This window comes from Salvelinus namaycush, chromosome 26 (genome assembly GCF_016432855.1).
Source record: "Salvelinus namaycush isolate Seneca chromosome 26, SaNama_1.0, whole genome shotgun sequence".
Taxonomy (NCBI): domain Eukaryota; kingdom Metazoa; phylum Chordata; class Actinopteri; order Salmoniformes; family Salmonidae; genus Salvelinus; species Salvelinus namaycush.
The window spans coordinates 20,601,890-20,626,136 of record NC_052332.1 but is presented as its reverse complement, the minus strand read 5'-3'; the positions used below and the strand labels follow the sequence as shown (position 1 = coordinate 20,626,136).

General features: G+C 47.7%; 1 protein-coding gene across 1 annotated transcript in view; it reads right to left on the bottom strand.

Annotated features, from left to right (window-relative positions):
- The window catches only part of pappaa (pregnancy-associated plasma protein A, pappalysin 1a), a 133,643-nt gene that overhangs the window by 72,208 nt on the left and 37,188 nt on the right, over positions 1–24,247 (bottom strand). Inside the window, exon 7 of the mRNA XM_038965573.1 lies at positions 21,690–22,191. Coding sequence (XP_038821501.1) covers positions 21,690–22,191 — 502 coding nt within the window. The remainder of the gene's footprint in view (positions 1–21,689; positions 22,192–24,247) is intronic.

Genomic DNA, 24,247 nt, shown 5'->3' with positions numbered 1-24,247 from the left:
CAAGATCAACAACCACTCTCGGCCTCCCATCTCCAAACACTCCCCAGTCTTGGAGGGAAAAGAAAGAGAAGGAGGAGGGCGAGAAAAAACGTTGGGATGCAGTAGAGAATAGAAAAAAAGGAGGGAAAAGGAAAAGAAAACAGATTTTTCAAATAGTGTCAAGAGAGGCTGTACAGATACGGGGGCCACCGGGGGCCACCAGGGACAATAACTGGCATGTGAAATATGCTCCGGCGTGGGTCTACATAAGAAAAGCACCTTTGTCAAGACACAGAGGGGAGAGAGGTTCAATGGGAAACTTTGACTTCACTAAGGCTATCTCTCACTGATATCTTGACGGGGAGCGACTTAGGCATGTGTGTGTGTGCATATATATACAGCACTAGTCAGGTTTTCTTTATTTTTACTATTTTCTACAATGTAGAATAATAGTGAAGACATCACAACTTTGAAATAACACATATGGAATCATGTAGTTGCCAAAAAAGTGTTAAACAAATCAAAATAGATTTTATATTTGAGATTCTTCAAAGTAGCCACCCTTTGCCTTTTTATTTACCTTTATTTGCCTTGATGACACCTTTGCACACTCTTGGAATTCTCTCAACCAATTTCACCTGGAATGCTTTTCCAACAGTCTTGAAGTAGTTCCCACATATGCTGATGTCACGACTCCGACCGAGGGTGACTCCCCTTCCCGTTCGGGCGGGGCTCGGCGGTCGTCGTCACCGGCCTACTAGCTGCCACTGACTCTTTTTCCTCCCCCTCCTTATGTGTTTATTTGGTACACCTGTGTTGAGGTGATTTATAATTAGTGGGGCTTTATTAGTCAGCCAGCCCGTACGGTTCTTTGTGCGGGATTGTTCAGCTGTATGTTGGATTCGGGAGTAGATGAACGTTTGTTGGTTTCGTTCATAATTTGTATTTTGGACTGGGTTTTTTGTCCTCCGTGTAGGGGACATTTGTTTGTTGCACCCAGTGTTTGTTCGTGTGGACGTTGTTTGCCAGTTGTGCATTAAAAGCACCAAAATTGAACTGTCTGTTGTTCCTGCGCTTGACTTCACACCCCCCGACACCCAGAGCGTTACAGAATCCCGCACCACTGAAATGGAGTCAGCAGGAGCAGCAGCCAACCCTCTCCCCTCGATGGAGGAACGGGTTCTCCACCACACCACCGTCCTCCATCGGATCGGATCAGCCATGGACCAAATGATGGAGAGAATGGATCGATGGGAGAGGAGTGGGTTCCTCTCTCCACCTTCGGTTTCCCCTCCTCAGGACTCTCCATCCCCCGGCTCCAGCGCGCTCCGTCTTACGCACCCGAGGGATTATGATGGAGCGGCGGCGGGGTGTCAGGGGTTCTTACTCCAACTGGAACTATACCTGGCCACCGTTAGCCCCACTCCCTCGGGAGCGGAGAGGGTGAGTGTCCTCGTCTCCTGCCTAACGGGTCGTGCTCTGGAGTGGGCAAACGCAGTCTGGAATGGCCCAGACTCAGCGAAGGAGCACTACCCAGAGTTTACCCGCCGTTTTCGTGCCGTGTTTGACCACCCCCCAGAGGGCCGAGCGGCGGGTGAAAGACTATTCCATCTCAGGCAGGAGAAGAGGAGCGCACAGGATTACGCACTGGAGTTCCGGACCTTGGCCGCGGGATCAGGCTGGAACGACAGGGCCCTTATTGACCACTATCGGTGTAGTCTCCGGGAGGACGTCCGCAGGGAGCTAGCGTGTCGGGACACCGCTCTTTCCCTTGATGAGCTAATTGACATGTCCATCCGACTGGACAATCTGCTGGCTACCCACGGGCGTTCGGAGAGGGTCCTGTGCGTTCCACCACCCAGCACCCCGGCTCCCATCCCGATGGAGTTGGGAGGGACCGCGCCTAGGGGTATCGGAGGAGGAAGCCCCCCCTGCACCAGCTGTGGTCGGAGAGGACACACGGCCGATCGGTGCTGGGGGGTCCCGTCTGGGAGTCGAGATGGCAGGCGGAACGCTTCTCGATCACCCCAGGTGAGTCAGCACCAGACTCACCCAGAACCCCCTGTTGGTCACATGTTTGTCTTGATTTTTTTCCTTAAATTTTTTCCCTCTTCCCAGCATAGGGCGCTAGTCGATTCAGGTGCAGCTGGGAACTTTATGGATCGCGGACTCGCCCGTAAGTTGGGCATTCCGCTTGTGCCGATAGATTCTCCCTTTCCCGTGCACTCCCTAGATAGCCGGCCATTAGGGTCAGGGGTGGTCAGGGAGGCCACAGTTCCACTGGACATGGTGACGCAGGGGAATCATAGGGAACGGATCAGTCTCTATATTATTGATTCGCCTGCGTTTCCAGTGGTGCTGGGAATTCCCTGGCTGGCCCGGCACAATCCCAGTATTTCGTGGAGACAGGGGGTTCTCCAGGGGTGGTCAGAGGAGTGTTCTAGAAGGTGTCTGGGAGTTTCCATCGGTGCTACGTCGGTGGAGAGTCCAGACCAGGTTTCCCCGGTGTGCATTCCCCCCGAGTATGCCGATTTGGCAATCGCTTTCTGTAAAAAGAAAGCAACGAAATTACCACCCCATCGACCGGGAAGGGATTGTGCGATAGATCTCCAGGTAAACGCTGCGCTTCCCAAGAGTCACGTGTACCCCTTGTCCCAAGAGGAGACGTTGGCTATGGAGACATATGTCACGGAGTCTCTGGGACAGGGGTACATTCGGCCCTCCATCTCACCCGTCTCCTCGAGTTTCTTTTTTGTGAAGAAAAAGGGGGGAGGTTTGCGTCCGTGTATTGATTATAGAGGTCTAAATGCCATCACAGTGGGGTTTAGTTACCCACTACCTCTCATCGCTTCGGCGGTGGAATCATTTCACGGAGCGCAGTTCTTTACAAAACTGGACCTCAGGAGCGCGTACAGTCTGGTGCGTATTCGGAAAGGAGACGAGTGGAAAACCGCATTTAGTACCACATCGGGCCACTATGAGTACTGCGTCATGCCGTATGGGTTAAAGAATGCTTCAGCCGTTTTTCAATCCTTTGTAGACGAGATTCTCGGGGACCTGCACGTGCAGGGGGTGGTTGTGTATATCGATGACATTCTGATCTACTCAGCTACTCACGCCGCGCATGTATCTCTGGTACGCAAGGTGCTTGGCAGACTGCTGGAGCATGACTATACGTCAAGGCTGAGAAGTGTGTGTTCTCCAAACGAGCCGTCTCCTTCCTGGGTTATCGCATTTCCACCTCGGGGGTGGTGGTGGAGAGTGACCGCATTAAGGCCGTGCGTAATTGGCCGACTCCGACCACGGTAAAGGAGGTGCAGCGGTTTTTGGGTTTTGCCAACTACTACCGGAGATTTATCCGGGGTTTTGGCCAGGTAGCGGCTCCCATTACCTCACTGCTAAAGGGGGGCCCGGTGCGGTTGCGGTGGTCAGCAGCGGCGGACGGAGCTTTCAACAGGTTGAAGGTTCTGTTCACGGAGGCGCCCGTGTTGGCGCATCCGGACCCCTCTTTAGCATTCATAGTGGAGGTGGACGCGTCCGAGGCTGGGGTGGGTGCCGTGCTATCACAGCGCTCGGGTACGCCACCAAAACTCCGCCCCTGCGCTTTCTTCTCTAGGAAGCTCAGCCCAGCGGAGCGTAACTATGATGTGGGGGACCGGGAGTTGTTAGCGGTGGTCAGGGCTCTGAAGGTGTGGAGACACTGGCTTGAGGGGGCTAAGCACCCCTTTCTCATCTGGACCGACCACCAGAATCTGGAGTATATTCGGGCAGCTAGGAGACTGAACCCACGTCAGGCAAGGTGGGCCATGTTCTTCACCCGGTTCCGGTTTACATTATCCTATAGACCAGGCTCCCAAAACGTAAAGGCTGACGCACTGTCCCGCCTTTACGACACGGAGGATAGGTCCACCGAACCCACTTCTATCCTTCCCGCCTCGAGGCTGATAGCGCCAGTGGTATGGGAGGTGGACTCGGACATCGAGCGGGCGCTACGGGCGGAACCCGCTCCTCCTCAGTGTCCGGCGGGGCGGAAGTACGTGCCGCTTGGTGTTCGGGACCAACTGATTCGGTGGGCTCACGTCCTACCCTCCTCGGGACACCCTGGGGTGGCGAGGACAGTGGGGAGCCTTCGGGGGAGGTATTGGTGGTCTACCTTAGCTCGGGACGTTAGGGTTTATGTCTCCTCCTGTTCGGTATGCGCCCAGAGTAAGGCTCCTAGGCACCTTCCTAGAGGGAAGTTGCAACCCCTCCCCGTTCCACAACGGCCATGGTCTCATCTGTCCGTAGATTTCCTGACCGATCTTCCCCCGTCTCAGGGAAACACTACGGTTCTGGTGATTGTGGATCGGTTTTCTAAGTCCTGCCGTCTCCTCCCGTTGCCCGGTATCCCTACAGCCCTACAGACTGCGGAGGCCTTATTCACCCACGTCTTCCGGCACTACGGGGTGCCGGAGGATATCGTTTCTGATCGGGGCCCCCAGTTCACGTCCCGAGTATGGAGGGCGTTCATGGAGCGTCTGGGGGTCTCGGTCAGCCTTACTTCCGGGTATCACCCCGAGAGTAATGGGCAGGTGGAGAGAGTGAACCAGGAGGTGGGTAGGTTTCTGCGGTCGTATTGCCAGGACCGGCCAGAGGAGTGGGCGAGATACATTCCTTGGGCCGAGATGGCCCAGAACTCACTACGCCACTCCTCTACTAACGTATCCCCCTTTCAGTGCGTGTTGGGGTACCAGCCGGTCCTGGCACCATGGCATTCGAGCCAGACCGAGGCTCCTGCGGTGGAGGAATGGGTACAGCGCTCTAAGGAGACCTGGAGGGCCGTCCAGGAGTCCCTCCAACAAGCTGGGAGAAGGCAGAAGAGGAGCGCTGACCGCCACCGCAGTGAGGCCCCCGTGTTTGTACCGGGGGACAGGGTCTGGCTCTCGACCCGAAACCTGCCCCTCCGCTTGCCCTGCCGGAAGCTGGGTCCGCAGTGTGTAGGGCCCTTCAAAGTCCTGAGGAGAATAAACGAGGTGTGTTATCGATTACAACTCCCTTCCTATTATCGTATTAACCCCTCGTTTCATGTGTCTCTCCTCAGGCCGGTGGTAGCTGGTCCCCTGCAGGACGGTGAGGTGCCGGAGGTCCCTCCCCCCCCTCTGGACATCGAGGGGTCCCCGGCGTATACGATACGGGCCATTCTGGACTCGAGACGCCGGGTGAGGGGCCTGCAGTACCTCGTGGACTGGGAGGGGTACGGTCCGGAGGAGAGGTGCTGGGTACCGGTGGGGGACATTTTGGATCCGTCAATGTTGAGGGATTTCCATCGCCTCCATCCGGATCGCCCTGCGCCTCGCCCTCCGGGTCGACCTCGAGGCCGGTGTCGGCGCGCTGCGGGAGCCGCGCGTCAGAGGGGGGGTACTGTCACGACTCCGACCGAGGGTGACTCCCCTTCCCGTTCGGGCGGGGCTCGGCGGTCGTCGTCACCGGCCTACTAGCTGCCACTGACTCTTTTTCCTCCCCCTCCTTATGTGTTTATTTGGTACACCTGTGTTGAGGTGATTTATAATTAGTGGGGCTTTATTAGTCAGCCAGCCCGTACGGTTCTTTGGGCGGGATTGTTCAGCTGTATGTTGGATTCGGGAGTAGATGAACGTTTGTTGGTTTCGTTCATAATTTGTATTTTGGACTGGGTTTTTTGTCCTCCGTGTAGGGGACATTTGTTTGTTGCACCCAGTGTTTGTTCGTGTGGACGTTGTTTGCCAGTTGTGCATTAAAAGCACCAAAATTGAACTGTCTGTTGTTCCTGCGCTTGACTTCACACCCCCCGACACCCAGAGCGTTACAGCTGAGCTGCTTTTCCTTCAATCTGCGTATCACTGCAGAATGCTGTGGTAGCCATGCTGGTTAAGTGTGCCTTGAATTCTAAATAAATCACAGACAGTGTCACCAGCAAAGCACCATCACACCTCCTCCTCCATGGTTCATGTTGGGAACAACACATGCGGAGATCATCCGTTCACCTAGTCTGCATCTCACAAAGACATGGCGGTTGGAACCAAAAATCTCAAATTTGGACTCATCAGACAAAAGGACAGATTTACAACAGTCTAATAATGTCCATTGCTCGTGTTTCTTGGCCCAAACATGTCTCTTCTTCTTATTGGTGTCCTTTAGTAGTGGTTTCTTTGCAGCAATTTGACCATGAAGGCCTGATTCACCTCATCTCCTCTGAACAGTTGATGTTGAGATGTGTCTGTTACTTGAACTCTGTGAAGCATTTATTTGAGCTGCAATTTCTGAGACTGGTAACTCTAATGAACTTATCCTCTGCAGCAGAGGTAACTCTGGGTCTTCCTTTCCTGTGGCGGTCCTCATGAGAACCAGTTTCACCATAGCGCTTGATGGTTTTTGCGACTGCACTTGAAGAAACTTTCAAGTTTCTCAAAGTTCTTGAACTGTTCCGTATTGACTGACTTTCAAGTCTTAAAGTAATGATGGACTGCCGTTTCTCTTTGCTTATTTTAGCTGTTCTTGCCATAATATGGACTTGGTTTTTTACCAAATAGGTCTATCTTCTGTATACCACCCCTACCTTGTCACAACACAACTGATTGGCTCAAACGCATTAAGAAGAAAATAAATTCCATACATTAACTTTTAACAAGGCACACCTGTTAATTGAAATACATTCCAGGTGACTAAATCAAATCAAATTTTATTTGTCACATACACATGGTTAGCAGCTGTTAATGCGAGACTACCTTATTAAACTTGTTGAGAGAATGCCAAGAGTGTGCAAAGCTGTCATCAAGGCAAAGGGTGGCTACTTTGAAGAATCTCAAATATAACATATATTTTGATTTGTTTAACACTTTTTTGCTGACTACATGATTCCATATGTGTTATTTCATAGTTTTGATGTCTTCACCAGTATTCTACAATGTAGAAAATAGTAAAAATAAAGAAAAACCCTTGAATGAGTAGGTGTATCTAAACTTTTGACTGGTACTGTATATCTGTGTGCGTGTGCGTGCGTGTGTGACCCAGGCATGCTCGAAAGCAAAGTACATACACACACATTCAGGTGATAGATGTGGAGTTTATGGCCTTCAAAAAACATTTTGTGAGCTCTCTAAACCACCTTATGACATTGAGGGACCAATATGTCAGCAGATTGGGGGCTTAAATTTTGTTCAAAGGTAACCATAGCAATGTATGCATTTGTTTCTAAAAAAAACTATTGTGATGGCATTCATCAAATCATTTCAATAGAGCTGAACACAAATTGCTGTTGTGACACAACACAACTGATTATTTCAGCCTGTAGTCATCCACTGAGCTCCAGTGTACATAGACTTTGTGTTCTATGTGCATTCTTGGGACAATATAGGCCTAGCTCCTATTCTCTATGCCACTCCAAAGGCTTCAGCTCTAAGGTCAACAGGGTGTCGTGTGACAATATTTCATTGTTACGGCTTCCATTGAAGTCCGTCCATACGTTCTTCTCTAAGGCCCTTGTGAGAATAGATATCTTATCTCACCAAAGACGTAGAGTCTGGCACAATGCACAGTAATATGCCTTTCAAATGTGTTTTTGATAACACCGCCTGATTGCATGCGGAAGTGTGTGTGTGTGTGTGTGTGTGTGTGTGTGTGTGTGTGTGTGTGTGTGTGTGTGTGTGTGTGTGTGTGTGTGTGTGTGTGTGTGTGTGTGTGTGTGTGTGTGTGTGTGTGTGTGTGTGTGTGTGTGTGTGTGTGCGTTTCCGATCTGAAGCTGCTTGTTTTTCTTGGCGTAAAGATACCAGATGAGAGGCCAGATAAATCTAAGATGTTGAAGAAATGCTTAAATTAAACCTTTGAAGAACAATAAATAAAGCAGCATACCTTTTGTTAAGGTGACAGCTGCCATACATTTGAGGTTTCCTGCCTATTAAATATTATTGCGCTAGTTCTTATGAATGGAACAGAGTCCTGCCCCCCCCCCCCCCCCACCCACCCACCCACCCACCTGTATGCACGTTTTTGCCCTAGCACTACACAGCTGATGATGAGTTGGTTATTTGAATCAGTCGTGAAGTGCTAGGTCAAAAACCAGGACCGAGATTGGGGAAACCCTGAGCCTAACTCAATGTCCTGCAATTTACCCTACAATATAAAATTACTATAGGACAGCCTCAGAGTCACAAGGATTTGGTGGCAGTGCTACTTCTATCTCTTCTCTTGAATTAGAAGGTCCAAAATATTTTCTGCGATATTATAAGGAATAAGACATAACTCCATTACCTTAATTAATTCAGCACAATAACAAGCTGCACAGCAGACACACAGTCAACCAACAGGTTGTCTCACATTGATGACACGTCTGAGAAGTTCCATCACTCCCATGGTTCAGATGACACGTCATTTAGCGAGGAGCTCCACTGGCCTAGCCTAGCGTTAATGACTCACTGTTGAGTGGGGCTCACATACTGCCAAATCAGACAGTGAAGAGTAAACCTAACATACGGACAGTGCCAAAGTAGGAATATCAGCAAAGACAGTATAAGTAATGCTAATAATAACAATGGAAACCATTGTTGTCAAACAAAAAGTGATAAGTAATTTTATTTTTAACTCCCCTATACATGTTCTTAGAGGCAGACCTAGGTCAGATATGTTTGAGGTTGCTGCTCAAGTATTTGAAAGTATTTGACATATGCTATATAATTCTATGTCCAGTGTTCCAGATTTTCTATTAAATATTACCTCAAATTAATTACAATATGAATTAAATAGATGTTAAAAAGCAGCTTTTCTCTGTGCCCCTGCTTGGCCTGTTAGGAAACAACAGAGTGGTTTGGGCATATACTGGTAAAAAAATAAAAGAAATAATTTGACAGCTCAGCCAATGAGACGTGCAAACACTTGGATATTCAAAATAGATCCCATGTGGGGGCACTGAGGCAGACTGATGGAGCCAGGCTGCACCAAATGAAATTGTATGGATGGATTGGATTCAGGATTTGGAAATAAACGATGGAACTAGGTCACTTTACTATAACAGCAATAAATGTAGGCTGATTATTTGTCCTTTGCTTTGTCACTATATTCCTGATATTTCTGTTGTTACAGTAGCTACCTAACAAGCTAATCGTGAACCTAGATAGCTAGTTACTACTGCTACATATATCAGTTAACAACAGCTAGCTAGGTTTCCTCTTGACATAAAACGTTTCGTTACAAACCACAGGATTTAAAATAAAAGGGAATGGTGAGATGGTTGTTGTGTGGAGGATCTGCTTTGACTTGCTTTTTTATTGACTAGCCAGCTAGCTAATTTTAGCATGCTAGCTAACATTAGCATTCTAACTAACTTTAGCATACTAGCGTTAGCTAACTGCTTCTAAACAGCCAGCAGGCCAACTCTTACAAACCACATCATTTGAAATACCAGTTTATTAGGTACAACAACTCATTCGCAAAAATGGATTGCTACATAAAGCAGGCAGACAGGCATCAAGGCATTCAGTTACTGTTCGATTGAACATTAGAATGGGCTAAACGAGTGACCTAAGGAACTTTGAGAGTGGTATGATCGTCGTGCCAGGCGCGCCGGATCCAGTATCTCAGGCGTGGTCGCCCTCCTGTGCTTTTCACGTATGACAGTGTCTAGGGTTTACCGAGAATGCTGCAACAACAAAAAAACATCCAGTCAGCGGCAGTCCTGTGGGTGAAAACAGCTCGTTGATGACAGCGGTCGAAGGAGAATGGCAAGAATGGTGCAAGCTAACTGGCTGGCCACAAACAGATAAATAACGGCGCAGTACAACAGTGGTGTGCAGAACGGCAGAAGAAACTGCTCCAGTGGGCACACGATCACCAACACTGGACAATTGAGGAGTGTGAAAACATCACCTGGTCCGACGAATCCCGGTTCATGTTGCGTCATGCTTATGACAGAGTCAGGAGTCCATGCACCCATCCTGCCTGGTACTGGTGGTGTACTGGTGAGGGGAAAGTTTTGGGGAAAGTTTTCATGACACACGTTAGGTCCCTTGATACAGATTGCGCAACAAACGTTTCAGACACCTTGTAGAATCCATTCTCGGAAGAATTCATGCTGATCTGGAGGGAAAGAGAGGGCCGACTCTGTACTAGATGGGTGTACCTATTAAACTGTCCGGTAAGGGCTCCCGAGTGGCGCAGCGGTCTAAGGCACTGTGTAGCAGTACTAGAGGTGTCACTACAGATCCGGGTTCGATCCTGTGTCGCAGCCGTCTTAGCCGGCCACAACTGGGAGACACATGAGGTGGCGCACAATTGGCCCAGCATCGTCTGGGTTAGGGGAGGGTTTGACCGGCCGGGATGTCCTTGTCCCATTTCGCTCTAGCGACTCCTTTGGTGGGCTGGGCACATGTACGCTGGCACGGTCGCCAGTTGGACGGTGTTTCCTCTGACACATTGTTGTGGCTGGTTTCCAGGTTAAACGAGCAGTGTGTCAAGAAGCAGTGCGGCTTGGCAGGGTTGTGTTTCGGAGGAGGCATGGCTCTCGACCTTCGCCTCTCCTGAGCCCGTACGGGAGTTGCAGCGATGGGACAAGGCTGTAACCACCAATTGGATATTACGAAATTGGGGAGAAAAAGGGATTAAAAATGTTTTAAAATAAACAACAACCGGCCAGTAAGTGTAGAAGTGACTGGCGAGATAGTTGTCACATAGGTTTTGTCCTTTTTTTAAACGCCAGCTGTGGTTTGCTTGCCTTGCGAGCTAGCTTGCTTGTGTGCAGTAAACTCGTGTCTTCCCCAGTCTCGAGAAGGATCCTTATCCCACCGGAGAATTTGGCAAAAAAGGAAAAGGCTGCTGGACCAATCACATACAGGCCTGTCTCAGACAAAGATAATGATGTCATTATCCAAGCAAATTTCAAGCGTTTTTGTTTGAGATGTGTTTTTTTTCCCCTCCAAATGATGCTTTCAGCTTTGTTTTCAAATATGAGTACAACACACGTCAACAACATTATTTGGGTACAAGTTAACAGAAGATTAACTTTTAAAAGGTGAGATTTTCACTGGACCGTTACGTCGTCTGGTTCGAGACCGCAGATACCTGTGGAACTCCACGGTGGGAACTCTACAGAGAACCTCTTTATCATAACAACCTGTGGAATCCTATGAGGAATCTGCACCCCCAGTATGGACCTTTGAACTTCAATGTAGTGCCTCACAGTAAAATTGGTCAGCGCCCATTGAGGCAGAGGGAGCAGAATTATAATAAAGCCAGAATCACCTCCACGGCCTCCCACAGAGAAGCACAACCCCCTCCTGAACATTCCACCTTAACAAAACCCGAAAATACACTTTTTGGATCTTGCCCAATTTTATCCCAGGGAAATCAGGTCGGAATTCTGAAAAAGGGTTCTGAGGAGAGAGAGGCAGAGCAAGAGGTGAGACGTCCAGACATCCAGGGACCCGCTGCTGCCTCCTCCACTACCTCTGTCTGCCACTCACCAATATGGTTCATATTAGAGAGCTTATGCAAGGCTCAGTGCTAATGCGGCTCTTATGGAGAGAGAGCAGGCAAGGGATGTCAGATGGAGCGCAGGGCACAGTGGGACTTTGTTGGAGTGGAGGGGGCAATGGAGATGGAGAGTGTGTTATGGGGAGAGGAGGAGGAAGAGAGGTGAAGAGGAAGGGGGAGAGAGGGGGGAGAGAAGAGGGTGTTGTATGTTTTCTTTGCAGTACACATTAGTATTGCAAAACACGAGGCTTCAAAACCATTCATAGTATTATACTCTAAAAAAAACAAAATTCTTGCACGTATCTGTGAACTCAAAGTCACAAACAAAACAAAAAACCTCCCCCAAAACAATCTGCACACGGAGGCGATCTAAAACAAGTAATGTTGGAGCACAAAGCTATTTCTCACAAATACCTAAGAAGTGTATTATACATCCCTTATCTGTTTTGCTGGCAAAAAGAAAACAATAACCTCCTAGTCAGGCAGTCAGAGCTGGGAAAACAACAGAGCTCTCTGAATAGATGTGAAGGGGCATGTCTTCTCAGGGCTAGAGCAACAGTGGACTTGACAGGAGAGGAGCAGGGCTATGGGGCCACAGGGGTAAGAGCATAGGAGAACATAGGGGGATATAGGAGGGAAGGAGAAGGGCAGAATGGGGGCAGGGTTCCCAGTGAAAAGGGGCTGTAGGGGGCAGCTGTCCTCTTCCTTCCGGGCTGGCGGGTCCCGTCACGTCAGAGCTGAGGTGGGCTTTGAAGCCCTGACAGGCCAGAGGAACCAGGTCAGGGAGAGGATTAGCCCATGGGCCAGGGGGGGTCTCAGAAGACTAGGGTCATCCCCCTAACCCTCCCCCCCTTTCTCAGACAACCCCTAAGGGACCTCTTGACATTTACAGAACGGGGTACATGGAGGAATTGGGGGGAGGGTCATGCTTCTTTTTTTTTCAGTCCGTGGAAGCTTTTGTATTTGTTAATTTACAATCGATTAATTTCAATATTTCTCAGTGTTTTAGAATTCGTTGCTTATTATATCTTGATGTGTGCCTGATGTCGCCCATCATCAATTTGTACCATTGTGCGGTTTGCTGCAGGTGAGAACTCAGTCCGGATCAAACACGAGAAAATAACAAGAGCTGCGCAATATTAGACCTATTAGTTGTTTGACTATGACAAGCATTTGATGAAATGCACACAATATGATAATTTGATATCCCTGAAACATTTTGGGAGTAGCAGAGAATTAAAGCGAAATAACGGCATATTCCCGAAAAATTGTCTAAGTTCCTAAACCCCTCTGACTCATTGTTGGACTGTCTGTCAAAGTCTGCACTTCTCTCACTCAGGGAGAGCAAGAGCTACGTCACCAGGTTATGCAGCCCCCCAATCACTGCAGCGCTAGATCGAACTTCATGCAATAACGCATTCTGTCAAATCATCTTCCGTCTCTGTCTGTATCCTACATCTATTGTTGCATGGTGTGATCAGATCATTATGGTAAAACATATATACTAAAATGAGGAAAAGACTAGTGTGTTAACCCTAATTGTTCCAGTAAGTTGCTCTGCATAAGAGTGTATGCTAAGTGGCTAAAAAGTAAATGTAAATATAGTGTGCAACATAACAGCCACAGGATGACACATATGGATGACGTATAACTTTCCTACAGTAGCCAGCTGACAATGAACCTATCCTTGTAAAGTCATTTTTGTTGCAGATATAATTGATAGCTTAGGTACTGATGCATACATCTATCGAAATGCAATTTATGCTCACTGTTCAATTTTTCAATGGGGAAGATCAAATATGCTATTATTACATTCATAATTAGCCTACATTTACATTGTCAAATCGGTAGACTTTCATTAGAAAATGATGCAGGGGATTTCATTTGCAAGCCAGGGACAAATTACTTTTCTCGAGCGAGCAAGAGAATGTGATAATGTAGGCTAATTTTATCAAATGGAAAAGTATTCTTATATGTTTCACCAAATAGCCTTGCATCAAATACCCTACTCCTTGAAAGTTGTGTAATGATTATATATAGCATATCTATAGAATGATGATAACTTTTTTTTAACATCCAGTCCCTAACTACCCCTGACCAGTCCAACCTTACACATCAAATCACATTTTATTTGTTACATGTTTTGTAAACAACAGGTGTAGACTAACAGTGAAATGATTACTTACGGGTCCTTCCCAACAATACAGAGATAAAATAAAATAAATAAATAATAGAAAAGTATAAACAAGTTATAATAAAATAATAAATACACAACGAGTAGCGATAACTTGGCTATATACAGTTGAAGTCGGAAGTTTACATACAACTTTCAACTACATTGAACTAAGTTTTTCACAATTTCTGACATTTAATCCTAGTAAAAAAATCTTAGGTCAGTTAGGATCACCACTTTATTTTAAGAATGTGAAATGTCAGAATAATAGCAGAGAGAATGATTTATTTCAGCTTTTATTTCTTTCATCACATTCCTAGTGGGTCAGAAGTTTACATACACTCAATTCATATTTGTTAGCATTGCCTTTAAATGGCCTATAAATAGCCTTCCACAAGCTTCCCACAATAAGTTGGGTGAATTTTGGCCCATTCCTCCTGACAGAGCTGGTGTAACTGAGTCAGGTTTGTAGGCCTCCTGGCTCGTACACGCTTTTCAGTTCTGCCCACAAATATTCTATGGGATTGAGGTCAAGGCTTTGTGATTTGTTGTGCTTAACTTCTCTAGGATAGGGGGCAGCATTTTCACGTTTGGATGAAAAGCATACCCAAACACAACTGCCAGCTACTCATCCCCAGAAGATAAGATATGCATATTATTAGTAGATTTGGATAGAAAACACTCTGAAGTTTCTAAAACTGTTTGAATCATGTCTGTGAGTATAACAGAACTTATTTAGCAGGCGAAACCCAGAGGACATTTTTTTATTTTTAGGTCACTCTCTTTTCAATGGGATTTCATTGGGAATCGAGATTTCTAATTGACCTTCTTCCAGTTCCTACCGCTTCCACTGGATGTCAACAGTCTTTAGAAATTGGTTGAGGTTTTTTCCTTTGTGTAATGAAGAAGTACGGCCATTTTGAACGAGGGTCACTTGAAGTGTCTGTTAGATAGAGGCGCATGACCAGAAAGCTAGCTACAGTTTGTTTTAATCCTGTATTGAACACAGATCATCCCGTCTTCAATTTTATTGATTATTTACGTTAAAAAATACCTAAAGTTGTATTACAAAAGTAGTTTGAAATGTTTTGGCAAAGTTTACAGGTAACTTTTGAGATATTTTGTAGTCACGTTGCACAAGTTGGAACCGGTGTTTTTCTGTATCAAACGCGCCAAATAAATTGACATTTTGGATATATATCGAGGGAATTAATCGAACAAAAGGACCATTTGTGATGTTTATGGGACATATTGGAGTGCCAACAACAGAAGCTCGTCAAAGGTAAGGCATGAATTATATTTTTATTTCTGCGTTTTGTGTCGCGCCTGCAGGGTTGAAATATGCTTCTCTCTCTTTGTTTACTCTGGTGCTATCCTCAGATAATAGCATCGTTTGCTTTCGCCGAAAAGCCTATTTGAATTCTGACATGTTGGCTGGATTTACAACAAGTGTAGCTTTAATTTGGTATCTTTCATGTGTGATTTCATGAAAGTTTGATTTTTATAGTAATTTATTTGAAATTGGCGCTCTGCATTTTCTCTGGCTTTTTGCCAAGTGAGACAGTAGCGTCCCGCCTAAACTCAGGTTTTGGATATAAATATGAACTTTACCGAACAAAACATACATGTATTGTGTAACATGAAGTCCTATGAGTGTCATCTGATGAAGATCATCAAAGGTTAGTGATTAATGTTATCTCTATTTCTGCTTTTGTTACTCCTCTCTTTGGCCGGAAAAATAGCTGTGTTTTTCTGTGACTTGGCTCTGACCTAACATAATCGTTTGGTGTGCTTTCGTCGTAAAGCCTATTTGAACTCTGACATGTTGGCTGGATTCACAACAAGTGTAGCTTTAATTTGGTATCTTTCATGTAAGTTAGATTTTTATAGCAATTTATTTGAATGTGGCGGTCTGCATTTTTGCTGGCTTTTGGCCAAGTGGGACGTTAGCGTCCCACATATCCCAGAGAAGTTAAGCCATTCTGCCACAACTTTGGAAGTATGCTTGGGGTCATTGTCCATTTGGAAGACCCATCTGCGACCAAGCTTTAACTTCCTGACTGATGTCTTGAGATGTTGCTTCAATATATCCACATAATTTTCCTCCCTCATGATGCCATCTATTTTGTGAAGTTAACCAGTCCCTCCTGCAGCAAAGCACACCCACAACATGATGCTGCCACCCCCGTGCTTCACGGTTGGGATGGTGTTCTTTGGCTTGCAAGCCTCCCCCTTTTCCTCCAAACATAACAATGGTCATTATGGCCGAACAGTTCTATTTTTGTTTCATCAGACCAGAGGACACTTCTCCAAAAAGTATGATCTTTGTCCCCATGTGCAGTTGCAAACCGTAGTCTGGCTTTTTTATGGCGGTTTTGGAGCAGTGGTTTCTTCCTTTCTGAGCGGCCTTTCAGGTTATGTCGATATAGGACTCGTTTTACTGTGGATATAGATATTTTGTACCTGTTTCCTCCAGCGTCTTTACAAGGTCCTTTGCTGTTGTTCTGGGATTGATTTGCACTTTTCGCACCAACGTACAGTTTGTAACGATCGTCTAATTCCTCCTCCTCCTCCACGAACGAAAACGAAACAGTCCCGTTACACGAACGAAAACGAAACAGTCCCGTGTGGTGCGACATACACAGACACGGAAGACAATCACCCACAAACAAACAGTGTGAACAACCTACCTTAATATGGTTCTCAATCAGAGGAAACGTAAAACACCTGTCCCTGATTGAGAACCATATCAGGCTAAATGACAATGAACCTAAACATAGAAACACATAACATAGAATGCCCACCCCAACTCACGCCCTGACCAACTAAACACATACAAAAACAAGAGAAAACAGGTCAGGAACGTGACATAACCCCCCCCCCTCAAGGTGCGAACTCCGGACGCACCACCAAAAGTCTAGGGGAGGGTCTGGGTGGGCATCTGTCCACGGTGGCGGCTCAGGCTCTGGGCGTGGTCCCCATCCCACCATAGTCAATCCCCGCTTTTGTAGCCTCCTCCCAATGACCACCCTCCAAATTAACCCCACTGGACTAAGGGGCAGCACCGGACTGAGGGGCTGCACCGGACTGAGGGGCAACACCGGACTGAGGGGCAACACCGGACTAAGGGGCAACACCGGACTGAGGGGCAACACCGGACTGAGGGGCAACACCGGACTGAGGGGCAGCTCCGGACTGAGGGGCACCTCCGGACTGGCTGACGGCTCTGGCTGGTCATGGCTGGCTGACGGCTCTGGCTGGTCATGGCTGGCTGACGGCTCTGGCTGGTCATGGCTGGCTGACGGCTCTGGCTGGTCATGGCTGGCTGACGGCTCTGGCTGGTCATGGCTGGCTGACGGCTCTGGCTGGTCATGGCTGGCTGACGGCTCTGGCTGGTCATGGCTGGCTGACGGCTCTAGCGGCTCCTGTCTGGCGGACGGCTCTAGCGGCTCCTGTCTGGCGGACGGCTCTGAAGGCTCATGGCAGACGGGCGGCTTTGCAGGCTCAGTACAGACGGGCGGCTTTGAAGGCTCAGTACAGACGGGCAGTTCATGCGGCGCTTGGCAGACGGACAGTTCAGACGGCGTTGGGCAGACGGGCAGTTCAGGCGCCGCTGGGCAGACGGGCAGTTCAGGCGCCGCTGGGCAGACGGCAGACTCTGGCCGGCTGAGACGCACTGTAGGCCTGGTGCGTGGTGCCGGAACTGGAGGTACCGGGCTAAGGACACGCACCTTCCGGCTAGTGCGGGGAGCAGCAACAGGACGCACAGGACTCTGGAGGCGCACAGGAGGCTTGGTGCGTGGTGTAGGCACTGGTGGTAATGGGCTGGAGACACGCACCATAGGGCTAGTGCGTGGAGGAGGAACAGGGCTCTGGAGACGCACAGGAGGCTTGGTGCGTGGTGCCGGTACTGGTGGTAATGGGCTGGAGACACGCACCACAGGGCTAGTGCGTGGAGGAGGAACAGGGCTCTGGAGACGCACAGGAAGCCTGGTGCGTGGTGTAGGCACTGGTGGTACTGGGCTGGGGCGGGGAGGTGGCGCCGGATATACCGGACCATGCAGGCGTACTGGCTCCCTTGAGCACTGAGCCTGCCCAACCTTACCTAGTTGTATGCTCCCCGTAGCCCGACCAGTGCGGGGAGGTGGAATAACCCGCACTGGGCTATGTAGGCGAACCGGGGACACCATGCGTAAGGCTGGTGCCATGTATGCCGGCCCGAGGAGACGTACTGGAGGCCAGATATGTAGAGCCGGCTTCATGGCACTTGGCTCAATGCTCAATCTAGCCCGGCCAGTGCGGGGAGGTGGAATAACCCGCACCGGGCTATGCACACGTACAGGAGACACCGTGCGCTCTACCGCATAACACGGTGTCTGCCCGTACTCTCGCTCTCCACGGTAAGATCGGGAAGTTGGCGCAGGTCTCCTACCTGACTTCGCCACACTACCCTTTAGCCCCCCCCCCCAATAAATTTTTGGGCTTGACTAACAGGCTTCCTACCGTGTCGTCGTGCTGCCTCCATTCGCCGGTATCCTTCCTCACACTGTGCCAGAGAATCCCAGACGGGCTCCGGCACTCTCCTTGGGTCGATCGCCCACCTGTCGATCTCCTCCCACGTAGTGTAGCCCAGATCCTTCTCCTGCTTCCGTGCTGCCTCCTCATACCGCCGCCGCTCGGCTTTAGCTGCCTCCAGCTCTTCACGAGGGCGGCGATATTCTCCAGGTTGAGCCCATGGACCTTTACCGTCCAGTATTTCCTCCCATGTCCAGAAATCCTGCGATCGCTGCTGTTGCTTTTTATTCCGCCGCTTGGTCCTTGGTAGGTGGGTGATTCTGTAACGATCGTCTAATTCCTCCTCCTCGGAGGAGGAGAAGGAGTAAGGGTCGGACCAAAATGCAGCGTTATATGCAGACATGATGAATATTTATTAAGGAAAAGACGAAACACGAAAACTCCTTAACAAACTACAAAACAAATAAACGACGTAGACTGACCTAAAACATGATAACTTACAAATACACGAAGAACGCATGAACAGGTACAGACTACATACACGAACGAAAACGAAACAGTCCCGTGTGGTGCGACATACACAGACACGGAAGACAATCACCCACAAACAAACAGTGTGAACAACCTACCTTAATATGGTTCTCAATCAGAGGAAACGTAAAACACCTGTCCCTGATTGAGAACCATATCAGGCTAAATGACAATGAACCTAAACATAGAAACACATAACATAGAATTCCCACCCCAACTCACGCCCTGACCAACTAAACACATACAAAAACAAGAGAAAACAGGTCAGGAACGTGACACAGTTGAAGTCGGAAGTTTACATACACTTAGGTTGGAGTCATTAAAACTCGTTTTTCAATCACTCCACAAATTTCTTGTTAACAAACTATAGTTTTGGCAAGTCGGTTAGGACATCTACTTTGTGCATGACACAAGTAATCCAACAGTTGTTTGCAGACAGATAATTTCACTTATAATTCACTCCTTCACAATTCCAGTGGGTCAGAAGTTTACATACACTAAGTTGACTGTGCCTTGAAACAGCTTGGAAAATTCCCAGAAAATTATTTAATGGCTTTAGAAGCTTCTGATAGGCTAATTGACATCATTTGAGTCAATTGGAGGTGTACCTGTGGATGTATTTCAAGGCCTACCTTCAAATTCAGTGTCTCTTTGCTTGACATCATGGGAAAATCAAAAGAAATCAGCCAAGACCTCACAAAAAAATTGTAGACCTCCACAAGTCTGGTTTATTCTTGGGATCAATTTCCAAACGCCTGAAGGTACCACGTTCTACTGTACAAACAATAGTACGCAAGTATAAACACATGGGACCACGCAGCCGTCATACACTCTTAAATGGAGCTCCTGGGGCTCCATGCAAGATCTCACCTCGTGGAGTTGCAATGATCATGAGAACGGTGAGGAATCAGCCCAGAACTACATGGGAGGTTCTTGTCAATGATCTCAAGGCAGCTGGGACCATAGTCACCAAGAAAACAATTGGTAACACACTATGCCGTGAAGGACTGAAATCCTGCAGCGCCCACAAGGTCCCCCTGCTCAAGAAAGCACATATACATGCCCGTCTGAAGTTTGCCAATGAACATCTGAATGCTTCAGAGTACAACTGGGTGAAAGTGTTGTGGTCTGATGAGACCAAAATGGAGCTCTTTGGCATCAACTCAACTCTCCGTGTTTGGAGGAGGAGGAATGCAGCCTATGACCCCAAGAACACCATCCCCACCGTCAAACATGGAGGTGGAAACATTATACTCTGGGGGTGTTTTTCTGCTAAGGGGACAGGACAACTTCACCGCATCAAAGGGATGATGGACGGGGCCATGTACCATCAAATCTTGGGTGAGAACCTCCTTCCCTCGTGGATGGGTATTCCAGCATGACAATGACCCAAAACACACGACCAAGGCAACAAAGGAGTGGCTCAAGAAGAAGCACATTAAGGTCCTGGAGTGGCCTAGCCAGCCTTCAGACCTTAATCCCATAGAAAATCTGTGGAGGGAGCTGAAGGTTCGAGTTGCCAAACGTCAGCCTCGAAACCTTAATGACTTGGAGAAGATCTGCAAAGAGTAGTGGGACAAAATCCCTCCTGAGATGTGTGCAAACCTGGTGGCCAACTACAAGAAACGTCTGACCTCTGTGATTGCCAACAAGGGTTTTTCCACCAAGTACTAAGTCATGTTTTGCAGAGGGGTCAAATAATTATTTCCCTCATTAAAATGCAAATCAATTTATAACATTTTTGACGTGTGTTTTTCTGGATTTTTTTGTTGTTATTCTGTCTCTCACTGTTCAAATAAACCTACCATTAAAATTATAGACTGATCATTTCTTTGTCAGTGGGCAAACGTACAAAATCAGCAGGGGATCAAATACTTTTTTCCCTCACTGTAGGCCTAGAGGATATCCAAAACAACTAACAACTTTTTCTATTTGGCTGGCTACTCCATGTACTATGTGAGCTAGTGCATTAACACCCTCTTTATCTTGCATAGCAGGCATACTCACCCTATCGTGTCTTTTCACCCATTTTCCTTCTCATGTGAACCACGCTGACAGCATGAAAGCGAAATGGCACAACACATGGCAATGCCACAGAGAGTTCTACCTTTATCTAGTCACCACATTCCATGACAGCAAAGCACAAAACTCCACTGTGCACAGATAATGCAATCAACAAGACATTTGTTTTCCCCAGCAACTCCATGGAACTTGGAAAAAAACTAATGTGGCTATATATGAATGACCTTTGACTTGAGAAATGGATGCTGGGCAATGGATTTGAAACCACCAAACTGGTGATGGCCCACTAATATGCCTGAGGGTCTTTCAAAAGAACACATTGAAACATCATGACACTCATATTTATAGGGGACATTTTCATGGAGGTTTCTTATTTGGGATTTTAAAAGTCATTTCTTCCGACCCCAAAACAAAATTAACTACGAAACATTTCTCAATTTGTCAAAATAGTCCAAAATATTTAATTATACCAGTGCAAAATATCACTCCGCCCAGGGCTGGGCTGGCCAGAGAGCGGGGAGGTAGGCTTAGGTAGGCTTCTAGAGGGGAGATATACAGAGCCCACAGCCCAGATCCCTGGTGCTTGGCTGGGGTAGACAGAGGCTGGGCCAGGAAGACCACACCAGCTGCCCTTCTGGACACAGGCAGGCGGGCAGACAGGCAGGTAAGCAGGCTTGCAGGCCCAGGCTTTAATCAGCCTGCAGCGCTTTCCTCAGCATATTAACTTTGGCTCCGTTCACCCCCTGACCAAGAACAACTTAGTGCAAAAATAAGAGTGTTTTCCCCCGACACAGGGTCAATGAGGATCAGATTAATTGGCTGTGTGACGAGATAAAGCTTACTACGCAATGTCTCACCTATTAAGCAGAGAATGCAGCAATCCTGAGGTATCATTAACCTACACCAGGCCTATACAGTACAACCCACACAGTCAACGCATTCAAAGTCACGTGTAACTGACAGTAAACAGCCAACCACCCTAGTCTCTCACCTGTCAGTGTATCGCCTGGCAGGGTCGTTCAACAGCACGCCATGGGGGGTATGGGAGAATGGCGGCTGACGCAGCAGTCGGTGGATGAGAGGCTTGCAGTGGCGGCACAGCGGGCAGTCAGGCTTAGACGCCAGTAGGGTGGCATCAATCTCCAGATGCTGCTCCATGGTGAAGAACTGCACGCCGTACACCTCCTCCTCCACGTCCAGCTTCAGCGTCAGCGGCGCATCACAGAACACGTTACTAGGACCCAACGAGAGGTTGTTTCCACTGACGGTCAGGAGCAGGATGTTGTGGATGGCGGGAAGGGCCATCTCCTCGGGGCTGAAGAAGGTGACCCACACGGTGAGGGAGTCGGGCACTAGTGGGTGGGGGAACTCCAGCTGGAGCATGCAACCCTGCAGGGGACACTCAGACAGCCCCACGACCCACTGCTCGATGCCGGCGTTGGGGCTCCAGGTACGCACGCTGGGCTCACATGCCTGCTCAACGTCTGGAGGTCCTGGGGGTCAAAAGGACAGGGACCCAGCAGATCAGACATAACTTATAATAATACATGTATTTATTTGATATAGCACTTTTCATTTTCTTTAAAAACAAAATAAACAATTCAACAAAACAAATGTAGGGATCTGGCAGTTATTGGGCGATGGTGTTTCACAGCTTTAGATGATAGGCAGTACAGAAAGGTAGTATCCTGCGAGGAGGGAGCATAGATGGTACAGCCAGGCAACTATAAAAGCAATACACACGCAACAGACACAACAAACACATATCAGACAAAAATAAATACACCAGAAAACAAAGGTTAAATCATTGCATTTGCAAACATGAGCATCATGTGTGATTGTTTGAATTTGTTTGCAGGCAGGTAAGAGCTAGAGTATAGATGCGAGCATAGAGTGTGCTGTAGCTGAACCTCTAGTAGGGTGAAATGCTATGATGTGTATATGGGGATTCTACAGAAGTGGTGTGAATTGCTGTCCCACCCACAAGTAAGTCTTCAAATCTAGAGGACATTTATTCATATCAAACATATGTTCTAAATCAATCCAAGGCAATGACAAACCATCTTAAATTCATATCGCACAAAGTTATCGCACAAAGTTCATTCAAGCGGGGGCGAAGGTCAATGTAGTCGCATTTCGCTTCGCTCCACAGGTAGTATTACATTTCATTTCATTTCATTACAGTACAACGGTTTGATTTGTCTGATCTTAGCTAGCTACATAGCCGTCTTTGTATCAAAGATAATTGTGTAGTTTAGAGTAATTATCGAGGTTAGCTAGCCAGCTATTTTCGCACTTCTAACGTAGTCAACACTGCTAGCTAGCCAGCTAGCCAACTTCTACCGAAGTTGCTATTCTACTGAATAGCAGCACTGTAGAAACTATTACATTACAACGGAACGACTTGATTAGTGTAGTGTTAGCTAGCTACATAGTTGTCTTTGCTGTCTTTGTATCTAAGATAATTGTGTAGTTTAGAGTAACTATCGAGGTTAGCTAGCCAGCTATTTTCGTCCGCCGCGCCACCGTTCTCCTACCTAGTCAACACTGCTAGCTAGCCAGCTAGCCAACTTCTACCGAATAGCAGCACTGTAGAAACTATTACATTACAACGGAACGACTTGATTAGTGTAGTGTTAGCTAGCTACATAGTTGTCTTTGCTGTCTTTGTATCTAAGATAATTGTGTAGTTTAGAGTAACTATCGAGGTTAGCTAGCCAGCTATTTTCGTCCGCCGCGCCACCGTTCTCCTACCTAGTCAACACTGCTAGCTAGCCGGCTAGCCAACTTCTACCGAATAGCAGCACTGTAGAAACTATTACATTACAACGGAACGACTTGATTAGTGTAGTGTTAGCTAGCTACATAGTTGTCTTTGCTGTCTTTGTATCTAAGATAATTGTGTAGTTTAGAGTAATTATCGAGGTTACCTAGCCAGTTATCGAGGTTACCTAGCCAGCTACACTTTCAAACAAAGTCAACAACGCAGCCACTGCTAGCTAGCCTACTTCACCAGTCAGCAGTACTGTATAATTTTAATCATTTTAGTCAATAAGATTTTTGCAACGTAAGCTTAACTTTCTGAACATTCGAGACGTGTAGTCCACTTGTCATTCCAATCTCCTTTGCATTAGCGTAGCCTCTTCTGTAGCCTGTCAACTATGTGTCTGTCTATCCCTGTTCTCTCCTCTCTGCACAGACCATACAAACGCTTCACACCGCGTGGCCGCGGCCACCCTAACCTGGTGGTCCCAGCGCGCACGACCCACGTGGAGTTCCAGGTCTCCGGCAGCCTCTGGAACTGCCGATCTGCGGCCAACAAGGCAGAGTTCATCTCAGCCTATGCTTCCCTCCAGTCCCTCGACTTCTTGGCACTGACGGAAACATGGATTACCACAGATAACACTGCTACTCCTACTGCTCTCTCCTCGTCTGCCCACGTGTTCTCGCACACCCCGAGAGCTTCTGGTCAGCGGGGTGGTGGCACTGGGATCCTCATCTCTCCCAAGTGGTCATTCTCTCTTTCTCCCCTTACCCATCTGTCTATCG